At 33.1% G+C, this 27,406-nt stretch overlaps 1 protein-coding gene across 4 annotated transcripts in view; it reads right to left on the bottom strand.

The window, feature by feature from the left end:
• The window catches only part of LOC124369271 (filamin-A), a 254,692-nt gene that overhangs the window by 165,724 nt on the left and 61,562 nt on the right, over nucleotides 1–27,406 (bottom strand). For 3 of the 4 annotated variants that reach the window (XM_046827175.1, XM_046827179.1, XM_046827178.1), the window contains exons 2-7: nucleotides 18,994–19,138; nucleotides 11,987–12,096; nucleotides 7,426–7,523; nucleotides 4,376–4,503; nucleotides 3,332–3,346; nucleotides 701–839 (exon numbers count right to left, since the gene is read on the bottom strand). In XM_046827175.1, the coding sequence (XP_046683131.1) occupies nucleotides 701–839; nucleotides 3,332–3,346; nucleotides 4,376–4,503; nucleotides 7,426–7,523; nucleotides 11,987–12,096; nucleotides 18,994–19,138 (635 nt within the window). The remainder of the gene's footprint in view (nucleotides 1–700; nucleotides 840–3,331; nucleotides 3,347–4,375; nucleotides 4,504–7,425; nucleotides 7,524–11,986; nucleotides 12,097–18,993; nucleotides 19,139–27,406) is intronic. The other variant, XM_046827177.1, reaches the window with a different exon arrangement.

Here is a 27,406-nt window from a genome sequence, read left to right as displayed (position 1 = left end):
TAATGATATTAAATGATCACATATTAATTTCAATATCATCATTTGGTTTTATTCTTTCTTGGTATACATTTTATTTGGATGACCACTGAATGTTTAAATAACTTTTTGTCTGTTCAATATAAAATTCATAATATATTTTTAATCAGTCTCCGCTTTCAATCACATAAGAAGACATTTCCCATAAAAAGATCAAAATTGTTAGTTTTATTGTTTATGTAAGAACTCTTGACTAAATAATAATTATCAAGAGTTCTTAGAGAGTTTGATCTACAACTTTATATCATAATAATCAATCAAAAGTACAATTAATGTATTTACATACTACATTATAGAGGAATTAAAAAACTTGTTGGTGATTGTTTGAAACTATTGTCACTCAAGAATTGTGTACCTGTAATTCAAGCAGTTCCATCAATTGCAATACTATCCACACAATTTAATGTAATTTGTTTTAATGTTTTAGTTATGTTACAGTGTTAACGACAAAATTTTTTTCCCATAACAAGTACTTCTACATGTTTGATTCTAGAAATAATCAGGCAATGACAAATTAAGCTAAAGATAAAGTAATTAAATCAAATTGGAGGATCCATTGGCTGTATTTGATAAGATGATAAGCATTGCCCAGTATTGCTTGGTTAATCTGGCTTTGATCAGAATAGCAAAGAGGTAAAGTTATTACACACAAACCATAACTTACAGGTTCAAGTTTTCCATGAGGATTTTCCACCGTAACCTCCACATTCCCCTTGCCAGCAGAGAAAGTTTCCACAGTAAAGATGGCTGGTGCACCGACCACAGGGCCTGTGGGCTCAATTCCTGGACCATATGCTCGCACTCTGTGTGAAAATACAAAACTAACTTTTAAAAATTATCACAACAGCCGTTAAAATTTACATTTACATTTCTGTTAGCTCTGGAGCTCTTTGCTATTGACAAAACTCCCTACAAAACTATATTAGTAGCATTATTATTAACAATTTTTTCCTCCATTATCAAGCAGGATTTTCCCACATTTGAAAGTTACATGAACTCAAAATGCCCTGCCCATTACAATGCAAATAAATATTGTATTTTATCTCAAATTATCATTCTCTTACCGCTTTGATGATTTTTTTACTATTTCAGAAGCATTTGAGCACTATTTTATTTAATCTAAAGAAAAACTAAAAAGGGTTTGAAGTGGAAAATACAATGTACATCTACTTTCTCTAAACTCATGTTTGGTTTACAAAAGACACCATTTCCAAAACAAAATTCTAAACATAGTGATAATTATTATTTATTATTTTCATTTTACATGTTTATTGTCATTTAAAATTCAAAATATCTCGTTTTTACATTGACTGGTTAGGAACCCTTGTAAAGAGATTGTTGGTTTATAATTATATTCATGTTTGTACAAATAGATGTAAACATCAGAAAACTGTTAACTTTGAATGTACAAAATCTCCAACAACAATTGCTTGTTCTCTCTTACTGATCGTTTAAAATTTCTGAGTAAACCGATCGATATCAAAGGGAGTTTCATTCAACATATTCTTCCTGCCATCTTAAAATTCTAATTGAGATCTGGTGTGTACTTGTATTAGCTAAAAATACTTGAATGTACATCAACTAGGAGATGAAAATTACATAATCAATGTTTTTTAAGATAAGGCTAAAATAATTACAATACAGATATTTCATATGAAATAATTGCAATTGAATATTTAAAAAAATAATATTTGAGAAAAACTATGCTGAAAGTTGAATTGTGTATCTAAAAAAATAGTCTAAAATCAGTCATGCTTTAGAAAATTATTGAAGCTAATCAATATTTCTATATTATATAAACAACAAACAAACAATTAAATAGAAAAGCACAGTCACAAGCTTTCAAATTATAAATGATGTCGAATATGATATAAACCATAGTAAACTGCACACTTCAAATAAAAATGATACTTTTTAGAATTTCATATTATTAAAGTGATTTGTGATTTTAATGAAAAAGTATTAATTTCTTAGTCAACGAAGATTTCAAACCTAGATATTAGTATTGTGCTGTACGAAATGAAAACTACCACTAGGTTTAACTCAATTTATCACAAAATTATCATTATATATATATGATTTTCATAAAAACTGAAAAAGATTACTAGTTTACAACTTTATTTTTTAAATTTACTCAGGCTTTAAGTAGTAAATCCCCCTCTAACAAAAAATTAACTTCTTTATTGCTTCAATATATTTCATTAAGTAAAATATTAAATGCATTCAAATTCCATTAACTGTGACTTACTTAGTTATTTATGTGGCATTTTTATAGTTTTAGTATTAGGATTTATCAATTAATAACAATTGACTATACCAACACCATGTTTTTGGTAATAGAAACTGAGTGATTGATTGATTTGACGAGATTCTAATTTTCTCACTGGATCACAATCTGATACATGCCAATTGGTTTAAACCTGTTTTAGGTGTATCTGACAAACAAAGAAAACAGTGCTCAATGGTTGAGCAAAGATAAGACCCAAATACTTAAAAATTTATTGCGAATTTTCATGGACCATCACTGTGTCTTGTGCAATTAGGTTTTACTCCATCATTGGAATGTTTTCACAATACGGCATATATATCATAGTCATCGAATTATACGAGTACATTATGACTAATACAAGTAAATAATTGATTATTTATTAAAATACGCGATAAATTATATAATACAATTTACCAATACAAAACTATGCTATTAAATTAAAGTGTATTGCATTCAATAGAAATGAATCTAATACAATAAACGAATAACATAATCTGAATTAGACCTAAAGTATCAAATACTAAAAATTACAAAACCAGCAGAAAATATGATAGTAGTAAAAGCTATGGTCAATTGAAAAAGAATTTGTTTCAATAAATATATGAGTTTGTATAATAACAGTCAAATTTCAGTTCATCTTAAAATAAGGGACTTCAGTGATAAAGGGAAAGAGTTTATACATATAAATAAATGAAATGATCATTGCTAATGTGTTCTTTAAAACCTAACTGAAAATTAGAGCTGCCAGTTATTGAATAGAAAATTGCAGTTATGACAACAGACATAGAATACTTGAACACTGAACACCATACGGAAACTTGAGAATACAATCATTCAGCAGCTAACACTCGATACAACTGTCATTAATGGATGAAAACACCAATTAAAGCGCTAGAAACATCCATGCTGACGGTGGGTGAGATATGGTATGGTGTATAGCATTAGAGTAAAGTTTGAAGAAGTGAACTAAACTGCTAAGCGTGTCAGGTCGGTTACACACAATACAAGTGTCGTCACTAGACTTACCTTGGAGGAGGAACACTGTTCAACATAACAAAATGATTTCAGTTTCAAGCATCTCAATTTCTGTATTATTCTCATAACTTAACTACAAGAACAAATATGTCTCTCATACGTTTTAAAATATCTACAGGTTAAACTATTACAAAAACGTAATCTATTTAATTGAAACTGTAGAAAATTGCCAAACACAATGTGAGTTACAAGCTGAACTAAATACATTAATATATATGCAGGTAAAATGTTAATCTCTTCAAATTTTTGAGGTATAACTGATAATCAAATTCTTGCTTAAACAACATAATATATTGTGAGAGACAAGCCGTATTAAATGATTTAGTGAAATAGTTTGAACAATGGAAATACCCAAGAACTGGTCCTAGAATCCTAGTGAAATCTCAAAACATACAAGAACTACAAATATTTAGAAAACTCTCTCTCCTCCCTTGCCCCAACCACACATCCTTCCAAAGCCATCAAATGTCTAGTACTTTTAAAAATAAAGATTTATCATAAGAGCTGATAAATGGCTTTATAGTATATTTATTTTGCCACTGCTATTAACTTAAATACTAATTACATTTTATTATAACATTTTTTCTCTACTTTCCAAAAAATTTTAAATTTAAACAGACATTTTATGTCCAATGGTTGAAATGAGATACAACCTTTTTATATGAAGACTTATCCTACAAATGTGGTATACATTGCGACATAAACCTGCAATACTTTAGCAATGATTATAGAAAGCGCTATTAGGACATTTGAAAATGTACATTCTGATTACTTCAGCCCTCAAATTTCATATCTTAAAATTAAACTTTAAATTTATCACCATAATTTCCATGTGATCAATCATGACCGAATATGATAACTACAAACAGACTTTAAAAAAGAAGGAGTACACTGTAGTAGCAAGAGTTTATTGAATTTAAAATTATTAATAAGAAAGATTACTTTAAAAAACCTTTTACAAGAAATGAAGAATAAGAATGATTTAAGAAAAATAAAGATAATTTTTGCTTATGAAAACCAAAATGTAACTAATACCTGTTGGGGTTGGTTCTGGGTCTTAGAGGTGCTCCGGGCTTGAGCTTGGCATTGGGGTACTGAGCCAGGTAAGTCATCATAGACAACTCATCCATGTTCGGGCTGACCATTTCATCAGGCTTGATCAGCTGCAATCATCCACAAAATATATTGATTTTAATCAATCAGATTCTTAGGTTACTATTACTGTCAGATAAATACAATAGGAAACAGAAATAAATCTAGTGGTGTAACTTTAAACTACACAAAAACACATTTTTTTAACTCCGCAGCATAAGCGAAATGCAAGAAGTAAATAAAAATATTACATATATAGTCTTTACATTTCATCCCATTATTGTACTGTACTTTCAAGTAAGTTCCAAGGTATTATTATTGCAGAAGTTGTGTACTTTGTACATTTTAAATACGCTTATGCTTGAAGAAGATTCTTTCTTGAAAAACACTTTTTTAATAGAGGCAAACAGCCAGGAAACCATCACTTGTTGCCCTAAATATACCCAGTATTGCAAGATTATCATGCCAAATTAACTACGTTTTAACTTTGTGCCAAATATTCAAGGGGATTTCATAGTGGAGATAGTTTGCCAACTAAACTGTCGTACAAACTCGGATTTGATGGTGAATTATTTTTTTAAAGAGAATATTTTTTGCAGTAAAATATACTGCAATTTGCAATAAACGTTTCATTATATAAATTAATTATAGAACTATGAAATAACCTTTTAGACGCTCCCTAAGAAACTGTTTTAAAATTTCACATTCATGAACTTTTTCAATCACAAAATTATATTCTTAAAACTATTTAAACTTGAGGATTTGTATATTGAATTTTGGTCACACTTGAAGTCAGTTCTTCCAAGAAGAAACTTCTATACATGTACATCTGACAAAAATCATACCTAAAAACCATTAATCATACAATATTCATAAGTATTGGATTTTCAGTCTCGAAAACACTTCAAACGTCTTTGAATATAAATTGCTTATAAACCATCCATTATACTCATTGGACGAATACTTGCACTTGAAGACTACTTAAAAACTGTTCATTGTTATTTTTATTTTCAAATGTATTGATGCCATTATGATTCTCTAAGTTTATGGAAATAAAGAATGTTTTGATTTTGATGAAAACCTGCAGACCTATTCAATCACAAAATCTGTCTTATCAATTTTGAGTTGAGTTCTTAAACTTTTGATTTTGATCAAGCGCGATTCATAAGTGCTTACATACAAGATTTCAGCATTATGCAAACTTTTGCATTCTTTGCTAAGTAATTAGATATTTGAGATCAAAAATCATTAGATCAAGTATTATATGTTTCAAATGCAGTATGTAGCCTCAAGAACCATTACTATAAGATATGTTTATAATCTCCAATCTCAAGGCTCCACACCACAGGCCTTTAATCCTGGATTTTACTGTTGAAATTTTGTGACTTGTAGTGACGATTGGCTGTATGGGGACGTGCATTGTCATAGGAAAAACATTTTTTGAGCTCAATTTTCCTCTATGCTTGTTTTGTATCGCTTGCCGTAGCTTCTGCAATGTTTCACAGAACCTATCTGATTTGATTGTTGATTCACAATTGACATGCTTCACTCATGTTTCATCATACGATCAAGAAGTTCGTTACCATGTTTGTTGCAAGGAAAGTTAACGATGCAGCAAGTCTTTGTTTTTTGTGATCTTCCGTAAGGATTTTTGAAACCCACCTGGCATAAAATTTGTGGTATCCAAGCTTCCCTACAACAATTTCATGAAGTGAAATTTGTGGGAAATGTTCTAAGAGGTCAGTCATTGTGAAACAGCGATTTTAACGAACTTGACTTGACTATCGTCATGAACATTGGTGCTGCCATTTTTAAAGTTAATACACCACTGTATTACTCTGCTTTCACTCATTATTCCATTTCCATAAATTTCATACAGTTGGCAATAGATTTCAATTGGTTTATGGTTTATTGCCAACAAAAACCTTATCATTGAATGCATTTCACAAGTGGCGGAATGTTCAATTGCAGCACACATTTTAATTGATCACAGTGAGAAAAGTAAAAGAGATACAGACCACGCACGACTACAGCTTGATGCATATTGAACGCCAGAGTGTTTTGATACCAAGATGCCGGCTGTATTCCCCACACCATTCAAAAACGTCTGTTACTTTCTGGATGACCCTCGTATAATACACGTTTGAGAGCTGGTCAAATGTTATAAGTCAACAAAATAAAGCGATGAACACACCAAAGATAGTTGACTAAAAAGTTTTACATCAAAAAGTCAGATACGAGTTTTGTCTTTGATATTCTGCATCAAAGTCAGAAGAAGAACAAATAAAATACCAATACACAATACAGACATACTGCAGATGAATGACATAATGGCAGATGAATGACACCTCTGCATCTACCATCAAAATCTAGTGTATCAGCAGTAGACTTCTAATTGTCACCTCTCTTTTGTTGTGTATATTTTTGTTAGGAAGCAGTTGGTTCGAGCATGATAAAAATGAACATTATCCTGACCCATGATATCAAGGGAAACAGAATCCACCCATACAGTTCAGGCAGGTTCCAATTCTACTCATGTTCAAAACATACTTTGAAATGACCTACCCCACCATTTCTTCCACAGGTACTTTACACACAGTCAAGAGAATGGGTTTTCCAAGCCTAAGCGAGTGAATAGCAGAGATAGTACAAGCCAGAGAGTACAATCTTAACTTCACCTTGAATTTCACTTTGAGGTTTACCTCTCCCCAGAAGCATCCAGAGAATAAACACACATTTACCCATGGTGAATGTGGGAGTTGATAATAATTTGACCAGTTTTGGTTTAATATCTGGTGACTGAACATTACCCTCCACAACAAAGCCAAAATATCTCAAGATCATTGTTTTGACATGGTGAGAACCTAAAATCTTAGATGATACCTCGATTTTCTTAACTTTGATAATGGGGACAAGAGGAGCTAAAATATAACGCTCCTAAATTAAAGTTGGAATTGGCTCAAAATATACAACAATATTAGAATTTAACTTACTTGTCTCACGTTCAACCAATCATCTGCCAAGCCCATAGCTTCTGTTGCATTTTCAATTGCATCTTTTGGGTTCCAATCTTGCCAGTCTGGGCAGAGACCTAAAATCAAACATTTTGTGAGTTTTAATTTACATTATACCATAAGTAGAATGCCTTCCTAACACAATGGAAACATTGTATATCATAAAAAACATTCCCTATAACTCTTAGGAGCTAAACCATATAGTGGAAATAAGGGTATCCTTAGAAGGAACTTAACCAAGCAATAAAACCCTGTATTTCCCAAAAGGAAACCATTGACTTTAGTCATTTGGTGATCAATTCTGTTAAGATCATCACTATGCCGTTGCATTGTTTACTCCACCTACTGTTCACAATTTTCCAACCTAGCCCATTGGGTCCTAAAGCTATGTTTACTGTACTGTATATAAATTCCTTAAATAATATTTTGGTGCATTACATTAAAATCTGTATGAAAAATTTGAGACATCAGTTTATATTTTTATAAAAAGGGAAGACCACCTTTTTACTTTTATTCTGCCCAACAAGCCAATACAAGAATCTTATATTAAATAGAAAATGGGTATAAAAGAAAAGGAAAAGTATTAAAAAGTTTTTTTTTTTTGAATCTAGATTTATATTTTGGGTTTAACATATTTGTTGATGATTTCATAAAATGCATTCTTATAACTTTAGATTTTGTTTAACTGGACATATATTACGGTATGTGTCTCATTATTGTTACTTAAGATTGTGGTTCTAAAATAACGTCTAATGTTTAAACTATATTAGCACCATAAAAAAATACTGGTAAATTTTACTGGTGCTGCTTTCACATAATTTAATAAACAAAATATGAAGGGGTTAGAAGACAAGGGGTACAAGTCCATCTTTTTGGTGAAATGAGTTAGACACAGATTCTTGTAGCTAAATATAATAAAAAGTTGGTGGCCAAGAGGAATAAGTCAGTCACCATCAGGTGCTGAGCTCTAGCAGTGAATACCCTTGACTACTGAACAATAACATTATTTTGATGAGTGGTCAAGAGATACAAGTCACATGTACCCCTTGACTACTGAGCAGGAGGTTTGAAACAGCTGCATGGCACATTGTTGTTTTCATTACTCTGTCTGTCAGTGAAGTTTACTGTGGTGGGAAGAGCTTATTATTGTTATTATTAAATATTGTTAATAACAATTATATTGCTTATTGTTAATATTAATGAAATGAGAATTCATTTTTGTAATATTTTGTTAATATTTGGATAATAGACAACTAGATAGAAAGAAATGGCAGACAATTGTTCTTCTGATGGAAGTGATCCTAACCTCTTTGAAGGTAAGTTGTTTACTTAATAAGTAATAAAAAACCTGTTTCATTGTTTGAGAGATGAATAGTTTACATTTTAACAAACAAATATGGTACTACCAAGATCATTTTATGCACACTTTCTTCTTAAAGGACAAAGTCTTTTCTGCTTCTTAAAGAACAGTTATTCTGGAAGTAGGCTAGGCCCATTGTAAACATCAGCTTCTATTATTAATTAGTGAATTATTTACACAATTTTGTTTGAAGACAAAGGCTTATGTACATCAAGTTAATTAATTTTGTTTTTTTTTTCTGCAGATGACACAGACGCAGACCCTGACTATTTGCCAAGTGGAAATGAAGACAATTCTGCAAGAGATCTTTTCACGAAATCGCCCCTCAACAAGTAAGTTTTGTATTATTTATCTAATAAGCTAGGCCTACCATATTTTCTCCATGTAAGTAAATTAGAAGAAAAGCAATCAACAAACTGAGGATATAGAAATATAGTAAAAGAAGTAAGTTATTTGTTGCTACACAGACCAGCCAAAATTCCTGGCTACACAACAATTCTGAATTAGGCCTAGTCACATTAGTTAGCCTTCAAAGGACATTATATCAGCTGCATAGTAGTACTACATTAGTCTTGCCTCAATTATAATAACCATAATAATTTATCCACTGGAAAAAATAAACTACCACTCTGCATTATTTATTTTCTGTTTAGTTCACCTTTAAGGAAAAAAATATATGAAAAAAAAATTGTGAACCACATCTCTTCTAACTAATAACAAGGTGACCATACAATTAAATAATCGTGGACAATAAATGCTTATACAAATACATTACAATGTCTAATAATTAAAAAAGTTTTAGCAAAGTCATAACTTTATACTAATTTTCTAATCCCAAAATCTATTCTCCAGGTGGCGTGGTTGTAGAAGAGCAAAATAATGGACCGCCTGTAAAAAGATCAAAACATGAAGGAAAGAAGAAAACAAGAAGGCCTGATCAGTGGAAGAGAAAAAAGGGGTCGATTGCTCGCAATAAAGGGGAAGGGTACACTGACAGAACAGGGAAAAACCATCAACCAAAGCAGGTCAGAGATTTTAACCATAATTGTAGGTATGAGTGCAGTGATATTCCTCCAGAGAAACGCCAAGAAATATTTAATGAGTATTGGGCTCTTGGAAACTGGGAGTTGCAGTCGGCTTTCTTGAATTCTGTAATTTTACACCATAGTCCACATCAGACCAGAGCAAACAATGAACATTACAATAAATCTGTTTCGTGCCAGTATTTTTTTGGTAGGAAAAAGAGTATGCAAGGAGTTTTTTCTTAAAACAATTGACATTTCCAACAAAAGAGTTATGAATATTGTAAAAAGAAAAACAACTATCAGGAACATCTATTTCACCAAGAGACAAGCGAGGTAAAAAAATTCCTACCGAACAAAACCAACCAGAAAAGTTGGAGTTTGTCAAGGAGCATATTATGAAATTTCCTAGATACACTAGCCACTACTCACGTCAACAAAATCCAAATAAAAAGTATCTTAATCCTGGCCTTAATGTAAAAAAAATGTATGATTTTTACAAGGAGCTGTGTAAAGAAAAAGGTAAGGAGCCTGTAACGCTTCCATACTACAGGTATGTTTTTAATACTAAATTCAATTTAAGTTTTCACAGGTCACAAACAGACACATGTGCTACATGTGACAGACTCCAACAGCTTATTGTACATGGATCACCTGACGAAAAAACAGGCAGCTACAGTACAGAAAGAACTCCACCTACGCAAGGCAGAGAGTGCTAAAGCACAATTAGACAAAGCCAAAGAACAAGCCATAAATGATTCAAGCCACAAGGCGGTTTGTTTTGACTTACAAAAAATGCTGCCAACTCCAGTCTTGACGTGTTCTAAGGTCTACTATTCTAGACAGTTGTGGACTTATAACTTGTGTATCCATGACATAAGCTCAGGACAAGCTTCTATGTATTTGTGGCATGAGGGCCAAGCGTCAAGAGGTTATGAGGAAATTATGTCATGCATGTTTCAGTATGTGAAGGCACTGCCCCCCACCGTTAATCATTTAACATTATTTAGTGATAACTGTGAGGAACAAAACAAAAGTCATTATGTAGTTAAATTTTGGCTGTATGTTGTTCAAAAGACCCAAGTTGAAGTAGTCGACGCACAAGTTTTTGCTGCCACCACTCGTACAACAACTGTGATCGTGATTTTGGAACTATAGAGTTAGCTAAAAGAAACACGAATACATCTGTGTTTGTTCCTGACCACTGGGCTGAATCATTGCTAAAAAGTTGCAAAAGGTTCATGGTAAAATGTATGGAAGAGGAAGAGTTCATTACACTTGAAGGGGTACAACATCTTTTTAAAAGATCTGTTGTTGGAATCAGACAAATGCAGTGGCTTCAATACAGAAAAGACGTACCATGGACATTGTTTTATAAAACAACTTTTAATGAGTCTATGCCATTCTCAACCTATGACATGAAAGCAAAGTCATCTGGTAGAACTCCCACTGAACTACCCTTACTAGAACCAAAACAAGAAAGGAAAAAAATTAAAGCTTCCAAGTACAAAGACCTTCAAGAACTTCTACCCTACGTTCCTCCTATCCATCATGAGTTTTACAAAAAACTGGACTATGAAGGAAACCCCCGTGCTAAAACCAGGAGTCAAACTATACAAGTTGAAGTGCCACAGCCTCAAGTATCAGAGCCAAACGATGAAGGAGCAGACTCTATAGAAAATGGTGGGAATTGTTATGAAACAGACCTCTGACTAAGTAAAAAAAACACTCTGGTTGTTATATATCGTGACTATTCAGAAGAGGAAAACAAAATAAATTATTACTTTGTATCAATAAAACAAAACTTTCTTACTTACACTAGTTTTTATTCATTCCATGTTCTTTAAACCATCTATTTAGTTTGTGGTCAAGGGGTACAAGTCATGACTTAAACTTTTATTTTAATAATAACTTTTCACCCAAAGCATTTAAAAAAATGTAAACAAGCATGAATAAACTTTTCAGTTACATAATCAAACACTAAAAAATATTTTTGTAGATCTACCACAATGGTAATAATTTTTTTTTTAACACTGACTTTAACCATGATTTTCTCAGAAAACAAGTTTTTTGGACTTGTACCCCTTGGCTTATAAGCCCTTCATATGTACTATTGCTGGAATATGTAATATTGAAGGAAATTGAGATGTTATTTTACCAGGTGCGACCGCGTCGACTAGGGCACCGACTGCGCGGCCATCGTTCCAGTCAGAAGTGAAGTTGGTGACTGGCAGGTCGGGCAATTTGCTCTGGATCCAGTGTAATAATCTTGAAACAAAAAATGCTCAGTATTAGTAAAAAATACAATGTAAATATCTTATATTTATTTTTATAATAATTGTAAAAATTTATATTAAGTTAAATTCAGCAAAATTTCAAAATTATTGTATTCTAGACAGGGTTCTACAATATCATCCTTGTGACAGAATGTTCCTCTTTAGGATTGTTTCAATAACAGAAATCAAAACTCTGATACCGGAACTATTGAACAGCTCATATTCTACACTTTTTTTAAATCTGCAAAAATGGTAATAGACAATATACCCTTACAAGCAATAATTTCAATTGCTTTTGAACTGACACTAAAAACTAATTACAAATGGGAGTTCTTAGTTTTTTAGGTAATTCTCTATAAACTTGAAAATGATTGAACCTAATTAGATATTATTTTTATTTTTACATTTATACACTCAAAATCAATTTTAAAAGGCTCAAACAAAAAACTTTTAATTGGTTTTGATGTGAAATTCTGAACCGAAGCAGTCGAATGTTTGTGCATTTGTAAAAAAACTAGCTTAAAGCGAATTATGTAATTTCATTGACTCTTTCAGGAAATTTTATGAAAACAAGCCTGGGAGATGTTTCAGGATTTGTGGCTAGGAGGTGTATCAGAAATTCATGGTTAGGAGGTGTATCATGAATTCACTAGTAGGTATATTCAAAATCTAGCAACGCTCTTCATAAAAGTTTCCACTTTTCGAGTTTAAAAGTTTGCTGTAGTTAATTTAACTATTTTATTTTAAAGCTAAACATGTAACTTTAGAGAATATTCTTTAAGAAATTCATCCCACTAAAAACCTGAATATCCCAACAATTGTGGACTGTAGATGTTGAATTTATATTTAGATTCTCTAATACATTATTTGTGGCCAATATTCTTAACACCATTTTATGGCAATTTCAATGTATTATGAAAATACAAAAATACATACTAAAAAATTCATTTGGAAAAAAGGAAATCTCACTCATAAAATTCAGTAAGTAACTATTTAAGCTAAACTTTGCATATGTGAACATTATGATATATTTTCAATTATATTTACCTCAAAATATTCAACTAGTGACTACAGTTTTGGTTTTGTGGTTTCGTACTGAATTTAATTTGCCACTACTTGCTGATCCAATATACACAATATTTATTTTTACGTAATTAGTTTTAAGATAGTTCAGATTCAGTATATGAATTTAGATATTCTTTTAAAGACAAATACTACATTTAAAAATAGATAAAAGCCCTTAAATATTTTTTTAACGTGAAAAAGTTTGAACACTTCCACTTCACTGAATGTAGAACAAAACGAAACACGTCAAACTTACCTGACTTTTCATTTTTAAGAGTCTGCTGTAGTGAAACAACCTTTAGTTCTACCTCATAACAACTATGTTCAACACTTTCAAGCCCTTTTCTTTTGTCTTAGAATTATGGGAGGTGTCTTGTTTGAAAGATATGCTTATGCATACAAGTGCTTTTTAATTTTCCTGTAAAATGTAGAGGTTTTGACCATTTAAATGATGAAGCACAAAAGCTTGAGAATTGTTTTCTTAATAACCATTAAAAATATAGAACCATAAAAAGCATTTGGAAGCTTATTAATTGTATCTTTAAAATTAAACAGCTTCCATAATTATATGAGTAAAAATAAGTGTTTGAGGTTTAACATTGTTCTTATGGGATTAAAATCAAGATGGCCACTACAATACCAAATCTAAACATCATCCACACAGAAATTTCTAAAAATATGCTCTCCTTAGTGAATAACTAATGCAATAATCAACAAAAAATCAGATTTACCAGATTACACAATTTACTAAAATATGAATCTAATCTAAAGAGAAGTTTTGCCAGGCTGTAAAACAATTTCTTATCACATTCTTATCTTTAAGCAAAATACTGATTAGTTGGTCTCTAAACATGGTAGATTCACCTGAAATCTTGGATATAAAACAAGTTACTTTAATAATACACATATGAAATCAAATTTCTTATAATATAACAACTTCTGAATATGACTGTAAGTAAATGACACTTCAGTAATTTTTGTGAATTATATTGTTACAGCACATCAACTCTGCAGAAGGCTTAATCACATTACAGAACATAAATGCTTAGTATGTAAGACTTGACTGGCAATAAATTGATATTGGAACATTTATTCTTAAAGTCCTTTTTTATGTCATTTATATCTATTTATGATGTTTATACAAAGTGGACAGTTTAAATGTTTGTTACAGATATGAATAGTGATTGTACTTGTGGTTGGGACACCCTAGAAAAATGGATATGTTGATTAATTATGTTTGTTACTACCTAGGCAACTTCAAGAAGCAACTGATAAGTTGATAAGCTGTGCAAAATCAGAGAGGTAATAGCAGTGGTGCTTATCAAGATCAATTGAAATTAGAAGCATGTCTTGGAGGAGCTAACACTAATTTTTAGCCAAAATGGGTTATTATCTATATTTGAATAATGCAAATGAAATGGTTCCCAAACACGTGGAATCACTGCAAAAGTCATGCAGTGTACTTCAAGGACGGTCACACATATTTCAGTGGATACTGAGGACTTTACCATCTGTGGATGAAACGTGTTCTTTATTATTTGCCTGCAAACAAATAACAGTCTAAACAATGGCTTGCCAGGTTAGAGTGTGCACCTAAAAAGGCAAAGACTATGTCTTCAGCTGAGAGAAGATTGGAGACTACTTTTTGCAGTGTGTAAGGAATAATTTTCATCCACTATTCAGAAAAGGACAAAGCAATAATTACAGACGAATAGTAAGTATTATTACTGGACTGGCTGACAAAGAGTTGCTATAAAAAAAAACCATCTATGCAAGTCTACAAAAAGTTCTTTCCTACCACACAAACACACCAGCTGATTCCTCTGGAGTGAACTGAAATGAAGGAGGTGAAGCTTAAAACAGGTACAAATTTCCCTTACTGTCTACGATTTGGCTCCCTTGGATTATATTGGATTATAACATCTGTCCCACAATGTGAAAAAGGCTAACTGAAAAGAGGTGTTATTAAATCATGGATAAAAATCAATATTATTTAGAAAACTATACTACAAGTCAGGTTTTAAAAAGCTCCTACACTATCTAACAGACTCTTTGTATAGAGAAACTATAATATTTACTGTAAGACAGCTGTATATTAAGAATCTCCTTTTTATTTATAAAACTACAATAATTTATTTTCTTTGCTCCTCATTCATATAAAACACGCTATTCATTTGACCTTTTAGCTTATAAAAATTATTCTCTACAAATTGTTTATTGTATACCATCATTCAAATGATATATATTTAGTTCTGAATAGCTACAAACAATAATATAAAAATACAACACCAAGCAGTAAAACCGCTCAAGCTGCACAATGAATATGATTTATCTTCTATAGAGGAGAGGAGGCAGAGGAAAGTTGCATTGCATATATGTTTTTATGCCAATGATGAAACAGCAACAAGGACAGTTATTGTCTGGGTTGACATCATTCTTGGAGGACTCAAAGGTTACCTCAATTGTAACTGAGGAGAAGGGGACACTGGGAGAAGGGGGGAGAGGGTGTCACTGTCACCACTCTTATACAGCACTTCTGTCGCTCTTTGTGAGACAATGTTATTACTCCCTTCATTTAGTACATACTTTATCTGAATACAGTAACAGAAGAAATAATTCTGTTTAAACTTACAGTCTTCAAAACCAAAATCTATGACACAAATAATAAATGTTATACTTTAATGAAAATCAGAGAAACACTGCCATAGGAAGCAATAAAATCTAATGCCAACACAACAGTATGGTGTTTTAATTTAATAATAGAAGTTTCATACAACCAATAATTGTAATGTACTTTAAATCAATTACTATAATAAATACAATTTGTATTATACAGTAAACTTTAAATTTAATGACTTGCAGAGGAATCTTAATTTTAGGTTTTAGTATGAAATACGGAAAGTACTCGTTAATTGGTTGATTTGTTTGACTATTGTTTTCATCTTACTGACCAACCAATATAACGTATATTTAATATAATGTAAATATAAAAATTTATTCACAAAGTTTATAATACTGGTCAAGAAAAAATAAACACAGATCTCTAGAACTAAAATTATGCGCTAAATGTGAAAAAAGTAATACTACTTTATTTTCCAAATATTTATGTTTAGATGATATCTGTAAAGTTCATATGACATAAATTCTCTTCTTAGTAAATATAAATAAATAAATATATTGATAAATGTAACTATGTTAAAGAAAGTATTTACTTTGAAAAGCGGTATTGAATTCCAATTAAGGATTATGGAACTACATCATATGAAGTATTTAAAAACCATACACTTTATTAGAATAAAACTACAATCTTTTCATTAAGAATGATCTGTGAGTCATAGATATACTGTAGAATTATAGAATGTCAGTACCTATAAAATCCAAACTAAATATTGAAATTTCCTAAATTCACTGATGCTTTATTTAAATAAAACGTAACCGCAGTAAACTTGCTCCATTTCAAAGGTTTCAGAATATCTTTTACAGTGATATAAAAAACACATTAGTATTCAATGGAGTATTTTCAAGAAAAATGCAACTGGAGCACAATTAAGCAGAAAAGATGAGTGTTGTACAAGAATAGAAGGCTTCCGAGTTGTAAGAATGAGAAAGAGAGAGAGGGCGCCAACAATCCCAGTGACTACATGATGACATCATCCTCAGATTAGCTCATCTACACTCAAGGTTTGCAATTTCTTATCTTTACTTCCTTTAGTTCCACACATTTTAGTTAAGACTCACCTTCATACTTGAGTTCTTGACTGTACAGAGTGATCTATCTTCAATATAATTTTCTCTAGGAGTAGATCTAATTGACTTCAAAATCTGTTGGGTGCTGAGGTTACTAGTTTGTTAAATTAATTCTTGGTTCACTCGAAAATACTATAATCGACTAAGCTGCAATAAATGTAGATGGTTGTACATTGAGCCCTAGTCTGGGATATAATTGAGTGACAAATAAAGTTGTCTGAATGTACAAGTTAAACTTTTAAAACGCTTTTCAGGTACATATTGAGGAGTTGGAAGCAGTGGTCTATCAGGTACACAACAACTGATTTGTTGTTATATTACTGCGAAAAGCTTCATTTGAATGTAGCAACTTCAGAGTGTGTGGCCAGTTGGCTATTACTGGCTCCTTGCAACTTGGTTCTGATTGGCATGAATGAATGTGTGCAGTATCAGTGAAAGGGAACTCTGGTAAGGGCAATGGATATACATAGCAGACAATGCTTGGTATGCCCTCCTACGGAACCTTGTCCCCATTGCAAATCACTCCTATGTAATTCTCCATAATTTGAACTATATAATAACTATTTAAAATTTAGAATTCAAGATGGCTGCACACTACTGGAAGTTTGGAAACTAGTTTTATATTGAGCTAAATTAGTATAATTTTATTAGTCCAAATTCAAATTATTACACTGAAACAAACTTTCTCAAAGTGTACATCCTGATGTTTCTATTTTAAGTTTTAATGTCTATAATTTAGTTTCCATAGTTTCTAATTCCCCATTTTAGATAGGTCATCAATGCAACTCCCCACTCCCGATAAGGCTCCCAGGAGACGCCAAGAGTCCTATTCCTCAAGTCTCCAGTCCTCTCTTCAACTTTGTGATACCTGACCATTATGAATCTCAAAAGAACAAGAGTCCTGAGGCCAGTCAAGCACACTTAGACTTTATCTAAAATAAACTGAGTGCAAGTTGTCTTAGGTTTGACGTTATTTTTACATTCTTTATAAACTGACCTCAGTTGTTATTTCAAAAATCCAAGTACATATGTTTTAGCAATCACAGTAAATCTAATTTCCAGGTCATAAAGTTTAACATCATGACAAATAAATTAAGGTATACCCAAGATCTCTAAAACCTACATTTTCTACTGATTTATTGTGACCTCATATAACTTGATAAAAACCAACAAGCCCACACGTTTCTCCTAGTGTTCAAACAACAATGCTCAAGCGTTCAGAGAAGATATTCATGGAATCTATGAAGACAACAAAATCCTGTACAATGTTCTTTTTCTAGATCATATTGTCCTTAATCTCCCTTATCCATGGATTAGTTTACAAGTCAATATCGTACTGCCATTTTTCTGAGGTTAAGGAATGTGTAATCTATTTCAATGCATGCCTCTCCCTCAGAAGTGTCCAATACACATTCACGTTTAAAAGACATACACATTTTAAAAGGAGGATATCCTCTTTCCTGCTTTTCAGATTTTGTATTTCATGAAGTCAATAATTCTAGTTTTGAATAATTGTCCAGGCATTAATGATAAACTGAAAGAGAGAAGAGAATTGCTACAAAACAAAAAGTTCTTGCTCTGGTCATTCACCCAGACTATTAAGGAAAGAACACTTACTGCACTTATGTACGCTGGTTTTAAAACACTTATATATTCCACCTTTGTGCGTGCCATCAAGTGGTTGAGTGATCCTTACAAGAGCTGCAAACAAAATTTTTTTCTACCATAGTTCTTGCTCTCATACAAAGTAAAAGGTCATGGTGGTGAGACCATGTCTCATGATTAAAATCTAACAAACAATGAAGAAACAGGAATCCTCTTAGGTCAACAAAATTGAATAAACAACAGATAAATCCCTTTGAACAGAAAAAAGACATTAATATACTATTTTGAGGCTGAAAAAATAAAATCATAAAATAGAATTGTAAACATATAAAATCTGTGAATTTTCTTGTCACAGAAAAATCACAAATATTTAGTATTGTTGTGATTAAAAATTTCCTGCTTTTTTTATTTGTTATTTCCTTTCTATTTTATAACAAAATGTTACAGAACAACAAGGTATAAGTGAACCTACCTCTGTTTCGGGGTTGCACCCTTTTCTCCATGCTGAGTATCGTCTTCTCCCTCCCACATTGGCATGGATATCGAGTAGTGCAGAATAAGAGTCCATATTAAGCCGAGAATCAACTTCAATTTGCAGTCTACAATGTCCGTTGAGTCTGGAACAAAAATTGTTGAGAATCTAGATGGCAATCTAAAGTAAATACAGTTTATTTAGTTAAATTACAAATTTTAACATTCAACACTTATCTTAGAGCTGAAACTACATGATGATATCGTTTTACGATTTCCATGTATTTAAAATTGTATAAATTTTTGTACATTCCAAGAAGTGCACTAAAATAGTAACAATAACTAAATTCGATTACTGGTAATAAAATATTTAGCACATTGAGTAAGTTACATTTTGCCTTAACGAAATCCACACTGAGGATTTGAGTCTCAAGTTTTTCTTCATTCAAAACTCTTTGTTGTGATCAATAGAGGATGTGCTGATGAATACTATCAATGAATAAAATTGATAGACAAATAATTTAATTATATCTAGTGATCACTACTATCTGGCACCTATCTAAGTATAATATAAACTCTTATATAAATTCATGCACTATTCATGGGTAGTAATTCTTTTCTTGTGGACTACAGAGAATTTCAAGTGATGTAAAATAGTGTGACTAACATATTAAGATAATATTAAGATATATAAGCATATGATTGTCTGGTAAACTAAGTTAGTGATATATCTCTAACCCCTTCGTCCATAAAATATAAGATGACTTTAAGTACAAATACCATTATTGTTATAAATAAAAAAATTGTAATGGCAACTAGTATTATCAGTTTAACCAATGGAGTGTTGCATCAAAAGCGAATGTTTAGATTGCTTATCACTAGAACACAGTGCATCTATAATATTTTAGTTCAAATCATTATTGTTACTGAAAGCAAAATAATTCAGCACATTAAAACCTGTTTACGGTTTTCTGTTTTTTTCCACTATCATCTAACAGCTACTTGCACTACTGGCTGGAACTGAAATCAGTATATCCAAATTTATTATTTTACCTTTACTACAACTTTGAATGTTCCACTTCAATATAATATACATTGTATGATTTTTATAAAAAAAGTACAAACATTTAGATCTGTTCTATACATGATACTTGTCTTATTTAGAACTTCAAATCAACCAGCAAAATATTATGTTATTAACAATTTTATTTATAACTAACTTATATTATCCAATTTCATGTCTTGAAGATAGGCCACATAATGTTGTTAGGCCTGGAAAATTAATTTGGTCGTCTGATTTTGACTCTTGCTTTATTTGACCAAACAACTAAGTTGTTAAACATTTCTTTTTTTTACAAACTTGTCACTCAAAACACATCTGCCTGTATTTTTTTCGTACAGGTATATATTTCATATTTTTCAAAGCTATGAATAAAATCTTTTTTTTAATTCTGAGATCGCGTAAAACATCCAACTTAATACAGTTAGAAGAGCCAGGAGCCGCATGATAGGACTGTGGATCCGAGTTAAGAGATAGACTAGGTTTAAGGTCTGTCTGTAAACATTGAGCTGTTTATCAGACTCTTACCCTATTCCGTATGATAAGATCCTCACAGGTATGTGCCTCATGACAATGGAAAAAATAAAACTGAAGTTTCAGGAAAGCGACTCTCCTTAAGATATTTTTATTATCTGTAGAGGTTGTTCCTCGTCCAGACGGATACCTTTCTTCACACTTTTCACTAATCCTTGCGTTTTCAACTTATCCCAAATTCTTACTTTAATTTTTTTTTCAAAGCTGACATAAAAGAGTTATGATAAAAGAGTTAATACATTTCAATTCCCACGTACAACCTCAAGGTTAACTGTGCATTGTTGCACTCTATATTATTCTTAGGCGTGTAGTGCAAAATTGTAAAGGCTTCCAACGTCCATTCAAAATATTGCGCAGATGACAAAGAAGTCAAAAAGAACCACAAAGGGCCAACCACATCCGGTATATTGCCCCATTTATTATGCCTACAAAAATTTTCATAGAAATCGATCGATAAAGAAGAGTCTGTCTATCAATGGTTTACAGAATTACATGCTGATTTACAGAATAGTTGGCGAAATGCTGATTCGGCTTGGAACTCGACCTGGATTGAGGGTCATGTTTCCTCAGCTATTTCCTGAATGCTGACGCCACTAAGTATAGATATGTGTCTGTATTACATTCCTACATGTATTCAACCCATTTCGCATTCGTAGGATATTTACTTGTCATAATGTGTTCCAAGTAACTGCTTGTTCTAACATCCTCAACGTTTTTATCGAAATCACAAAATCAGATCATTTTCACCAGTCATACAGGAAAAGTCAATAAACACTTAAATAGTATGTTCTTTATCATATTAAACTAAGGCTTCTCGCAAACAAGATAACCCTACTTTTATATTTTATCCTACTCTTAGCTTATTGCATAACATGCTTTATTTTTCACGTTGACTATTACGTCGTCAGATTCAAAACAATTTCTTCCTAACACTTGTTTCAGGCTTCTAATAATTTATTTTTGTTTACTGAGCTGATGATCGAGTTCAGGCTGCGATCCTAATTGTAATTAAGTTTCCATATCGCAGACATGTGAGACTAAACCATATTCTTCGTAGCAAGAACCAATATTAAAACATAAGTTATCTAGAGAAAACTCATTGAAATATTCTGCCACATTTGTTTGCGTTAAACCTTCCTAATTGGAATCTGAATGACTGCCGTAAGTTTCTATATACATCTATTTTAAAACTGTAAACACAGCGACGAATAGCTCGCAGAAGTCTCCCCTTAATCCGTAGGTCGTTACCGTCAGGAAGTGCTAATCCAGCTCCCAATTCCCCAAAACGAATGACACCACAACGACCATCTGCTTGTGAATCAACTGGAACTTGGCTATTTTTGCGAGCCCGCGCGGTCACAGTTCAATCCATTAGTCCAAGTCCATTTATAGCGCATCAGCTAACCCTGGCCCTTTCAGCAATATTCCTGAGTGGACCGTCTCTCTTCAAGTCCGAGTGAATTAAACTCTAAATGTTTTTAAAGTTCGCCCAATTTCAATCTCTTCCCCCCATTAACCCTTTTTTGAATTATTTTCTTTCTGGGAAATTACAAAACAGATTATTGAATTAAATTTGATCAAATATTACGTAACACTCAACACTAATGTAGGCTCTCGACGTTATAGTTGTGATGCTGCCATTGTCTTAGGTTAACCGTTGAGGACCGAGGGAAAGCATTGGCGACTCGGGGGGGGGGGGGGGGGGGGCTTCATAGGGGAAATCAAATTTTATTTGGATTCAAGTTACACTACATTACTTTTATCGTTATTATCTTCAATATTACTTTAATAAAATATTACGCCTGTTAAATAAATATTACTTTAATAAAACTATTATTATTAATTTTATTATCAAAGCTGCGAGGCTTTGAGGACTACAAAACCAAACATTTGGATTTTTTCACAACAATCACGTGTGAGGAAGCGGTTCCTTGTGTTTCCACCATCCTGTTCTGGGCGAATCGTTCTTAGGCAAAATTTCAAAATAACAGTTGTTGATAAATGTCACCATTCTTCTGAGTATCAGTTACCGAAAGTTTCAAACAAATATTTTTATAGCATATCAAACAGATAACTTCGACTCCAAAATCACAAGGAAACTCTGAACTTCGATCAATAGACTATTGTAGTTTTTAGTGTTTAAATGTAAATAATTGTTTACGAAAATCCAAGAACTGAGATCTTAATGTTTAAGAAGGTTCAGTTACGAGAATGTTAAGTGATTCAATTTTCAATTGCTTCAATAAATATTATTATAACATTTCAAACAGATAACGTTGACTCAAAAACACTTGAGGGTAACTATGAACTTCGGTCATAAGAAATATTATCAACAGTGAATAATTGTTTAAGGATCTTTAGAGATAAATAATATTATTTAATGAGTATCACTCGTTGACCTTTATGCATCGGCAAACAAAGTAAATGGAAATGGCAGCTTAACAGTAGAGGCGACCGGACGTTGTTTTTATATAAACAAGTTTACCAGTGCTCAGTGAGTACTGCAATATTGGAAACAGTAAGCAGCTGTGCCGTCGTGTATGTTAATGGCGACATGGCCCGATGACTGGTTCTCTCCTAGAAATTGACAGCTGCCAGACGCGCGCGTGTGGCTGTGTGGATTATAGTCAAACTCCGTGATGTCAGAGAGGAATGAGTCAAGAATGAGTCGATGACGCGATCAACCGTGTCACAGACTCCATTACTCTAGGAAGTTGTTCGATCCTTGTGACGGACCCGGATGAGAGACGCCACGACACGATGCCCGATATGGTGTGCGAGAGTCTGCAGTCGAATGAGTGGTTATCATGAGTGAACAAAGTTGGACATCACCCGGGCCAGGATATAAAACAAACCCTTATACGTACAGCAACACCACTGTCACAACCACTCTAGAGCAATATTTTATAATCTCAGAGCGAAGATTTGGCCCATTGCTGGAATGTGTAATGGAATAAATGCTTTGGAAGGTCGTCATGGTTTTCTATTTTAGAATAGCTATCAGAACATTATTCTTAAATATATGGATAATGCTAGAAATTTTAAAGTTAATTCTAAAATAAGTGTTTGGACATTTGACGTGGATATTACAAATAACACTACGTTTCATGGATTGGAATGTATCTTCTTCTTCGGATGCCAAAAAAACATTAAGGTATCAGGCTGAGCGTACAAAAAAGTGATGGTTCACAACCGAAGAAGTTGTAGGTCAAAACTGGAGCAACAACCCTGAAGATGCAGGGCGATTAGAAGTACCATCCCCAGTCTTTCTCCTCCTCTGGTATGTGTGAATGTGTTGTTCAGCACGCTTATATTATACCGTGATATGTTTTGCCAAGGAATGTCTTAAATTGTTTAGAGGTCTTCAACCTATGCAATAGAGTATTGAATATGGTTGGACCAACACATGACATGCCATCTTGAAGGTGTTGTTGTGGCGATGCGTAGTAGTGAGGCTATTTCTGACTGAATAGAGGTGACTGTGTTTAGGGAAAGACTGCGGATTGTTGAGGGTAAACATGGACACAGAAAATATAAACAACGAAAGTAAAGTCAACTGTCACGACTACCTACGCCACACACCACCCTAATAGTTTTTGTAGTTATAAAACTCTCCCGGTTTATTTAACTGAGGCTGTTCTCTTAAAGATCAGCTCGTAAGTCAATATATAAACAAAATATCCAAAATAAGCCCGCTTAAGTGGTCTTCCACATAAATATTTATACAGGCAGGAATTCATCTATTACATGGGTGGTTAACTGATTGTAACCGAATACTGTAGATGGTAAAGAAAGGTTTTCCTGAACAAATTCAAACCGAGATAACTTTCGCACATTTTAAATTTGAAGGAAATATCCCTTGAGAGATTGGGTTATACAAAAGAATTGCTATGGGATAAGAAAGTGGATCACCAACCATCTTGGCGACTTATGGGAGGACGACAACTATATCAGAAACAGAGCTAGATTTTACACCTGCGATTACACTCCTTACCTCAAGATGAGAAGCGGGGAGAAAAAAATACTACTAGAGGTATGTGCAACTCCAAAGAGAGAAGACAAAGACGACCTTGTACCTTGGAAGTTCACATAACTGCATAAAATTATGGAATGTTCATTGAACCTTGAAGCTATATGATCTGGTTCAGTTGGCAACCAAACCGTTACATTCCCATACTTCGATACACGCATTACTCTTATTCATACTAACAATCTTCCAAACCGTTTTACTAGTATTGTTACTGTTTTCTAAATGGGATCTCGCCGCTTTTCAGATAAAACTTTAGGTACTCTATTTTCTTGTCTTCGTACATCTCTCAATACAAAGGCGACAGAAATCCCACTCTAGCAAATATAGATAATAAACCGTCCTTTTACTATGATAACACCTCAAGTAAGATACATTGGCCAAGCCCTGTGCACGTTTAAAAGTAAAATCTGGATTGAAACTGTTTAAAAATTTTCATAAATAAAGAAAATTGTTGCTTATGAATATCATTAGCATTATTATAAATGACAACTTTTTCCCAATCCACGTGTTGCAGGATGTCAGAGAACTTTGAGGCGCAATTTCTAAACTAATTGAGTAATTGCTGCAAATCAGTATACCAAGTAACGTATAAGATGGAACACAACTCGGCTACGTAAGGTAAAAGTATTAAACAGAATAGTTTTACCAGAATTTTAATTACGTAACTAATTTCTGAAAACGATATGTGTGTAATAATTTCAAAGGGTAACACATACGCAGTAGAATAGGCTGACTTAGTATGGTCTAGAATTATTTAATTAAGCGTTTAGATTACTAATAAAATGTACGAGTTTTTAACTTTATACGGTCACGGATACTTTTCATACTTAGAAAAGGAAGAAATTTAAATATGAAAATTGATACAAACTTAGACAATTAATTGGTGAGTGAATAAAAATTAGACAATTCCCCAGGTCTCATGTTTTGGTCAAACTAATGCTTTACGAGAAAGTAGATAAAAATAAATTTGAAATGAAGTTTCACACCATAACACGTGAAAAAGTTTCCTCTAGTTGCGGAGATTTTCATTGTGTACATTATAAGTAGTCAAAGCTATTTTTAGAGATGTCATACAAAGGAGATTGAAGTAGATGGAGGTTATAAACGAAGTAAAGAATTATGAATGCGATGCACTGCATAAACATTAATGGGCAATCGTAAAGTTATGTCCTGGTTTACTGACCATGTCACGTTTCTGAGCGGCCACTTCTCGGCCATCTCTAAAAATACCTCAAGGACTCGAAGGCAGAGGGCAGAGATTTGCGGTGCGAATGCCAGGCAAGTAGGCGACAGTAAAGTTTAGTCATATGGCGTGACGTTCAGGATCAAGTCTAGCCGGCGGCAGTAAAGTCTGACTGATTGATGGACCGACACGTGCGTGCGCGTGCGCGTGGGCACGTGCGTGAGGAAGCGCGTGCTCTGGCGCCGCGTGTCTGTACACAGATGGATTAATGTCTTCACGAGAGGTTCTATGTTTTTACGATCTAGAGGAAACACAAAAAGTTCTAACATTGCACATGGCCGCAAAGGAAGGTGAAATGGAGATTTAACTGAACCTTCCCATCATAGCTGTGGAAAACTCGGTTGCTCCACCGTGTTTGGGATCTTAGTGCACTCAGCTGTGTACTTCATGAGACGGTGAGTACACCTCTCCAACTAGATTGCACTGGATGGCTGCTGGGTACACCAGACAGAGCTCTTTTGCAGTCTCGACGTCTCTGAAGTTAAAACGATGCAAGAGTTCATTCTGAAACTTTTCGTCGCCGATGAACATTTTTTTATCGTTTCAGATGAACGTGAACTCCAGATTCCAGGAGTCAAACCTGTGATAGTATCAGATGAGTTAATTTATACTTCATATAACTCACAATCACCGGTTGGCTGGGGGTTTCTTCTATTATCCCGTTATACAAACATTCTATGAACCCTCCCCTCATCTGAAGTCCTCATACGCCACTGTGTAAGTGTTAAATATGACATGTTTGAAAATAGAAAGCTTGTATTTTATTTTACTTATAGATTTTCTTCTCGTACACAATCATGCATTATATAACACAAATGTGTGAACTTTAATTAAAAAACCAATCGACAACAAACATAATTTTCGTGTTACAAAAACCTAGAGTGAATCACGAAGCACTGACAGACTGGTTTTATAGTTTTATGCGGACATTGTGTTGCCTAGGTACTATACTATATCTTTTACCACCTATTTTCTTTGTTAACAACTTATCTCATATATTGTGTATAATATATTGATCTTTTTTTAAATAAAATGCATAATATCTGCATGTTTATGAAAATTTACAAAAAACTGTACTTTAACAATTTTTTCATTATTAATTAACTCATATCAAGTTACAAATTTATAAATGTCTCTAACGAGACGGTTCAGTATAATCATGTATACGATGCACATTCTATCTCCCGGATTTTCAAGGTCCGATAGGATGATCCCTCCTTAGGATCTTCCCCTAGGACCTTGAAAGTCCGGGATGCGGCTACGCGGAAAGTTTACACCTGATCGTAGCCTACCAATATCCGGAGCATGTCTCCCAAGGTTATAAGAGACTTGAATAATGTCAATGCAATAATTTAGGTACGGTAATTCGCCAAAATTGTAACTTCAAAACATGGATTGGTTCTGAGGGTCAGGGTTTATCGGGCTTGGTCGAGAAGCGTAGACGTGCTGGGAGCAGGACCTGGGGGAGTTGCGGAACAAAACATACAGTCAACACGCGAGTCTTATGATAACAACATGAAAACAAGTATTTCAGGACCCAGTCTAAT

This window comes from Homalodisca vitripennis, chromosome X, assembly GCF_021130785.1.
Source record: "Homalodisca vitripennis isolate AUS2020 chromosome X, UT_GWSS_2.1, whole genome shotgun sequence".
In the NCBI taxonomy this organism is placed as follows: domain Eukaryota; kingdom Metazoa; phylum Arthropoda; class Insecta; order Hemiptera; family Cicadellidae; genus Homalodisca; species Homalodisca vitripennis.
Note: the sequence above shows the minus strand (reverse complement) of the source record. Positions and strands in the feature narration are given on the sequence as shown.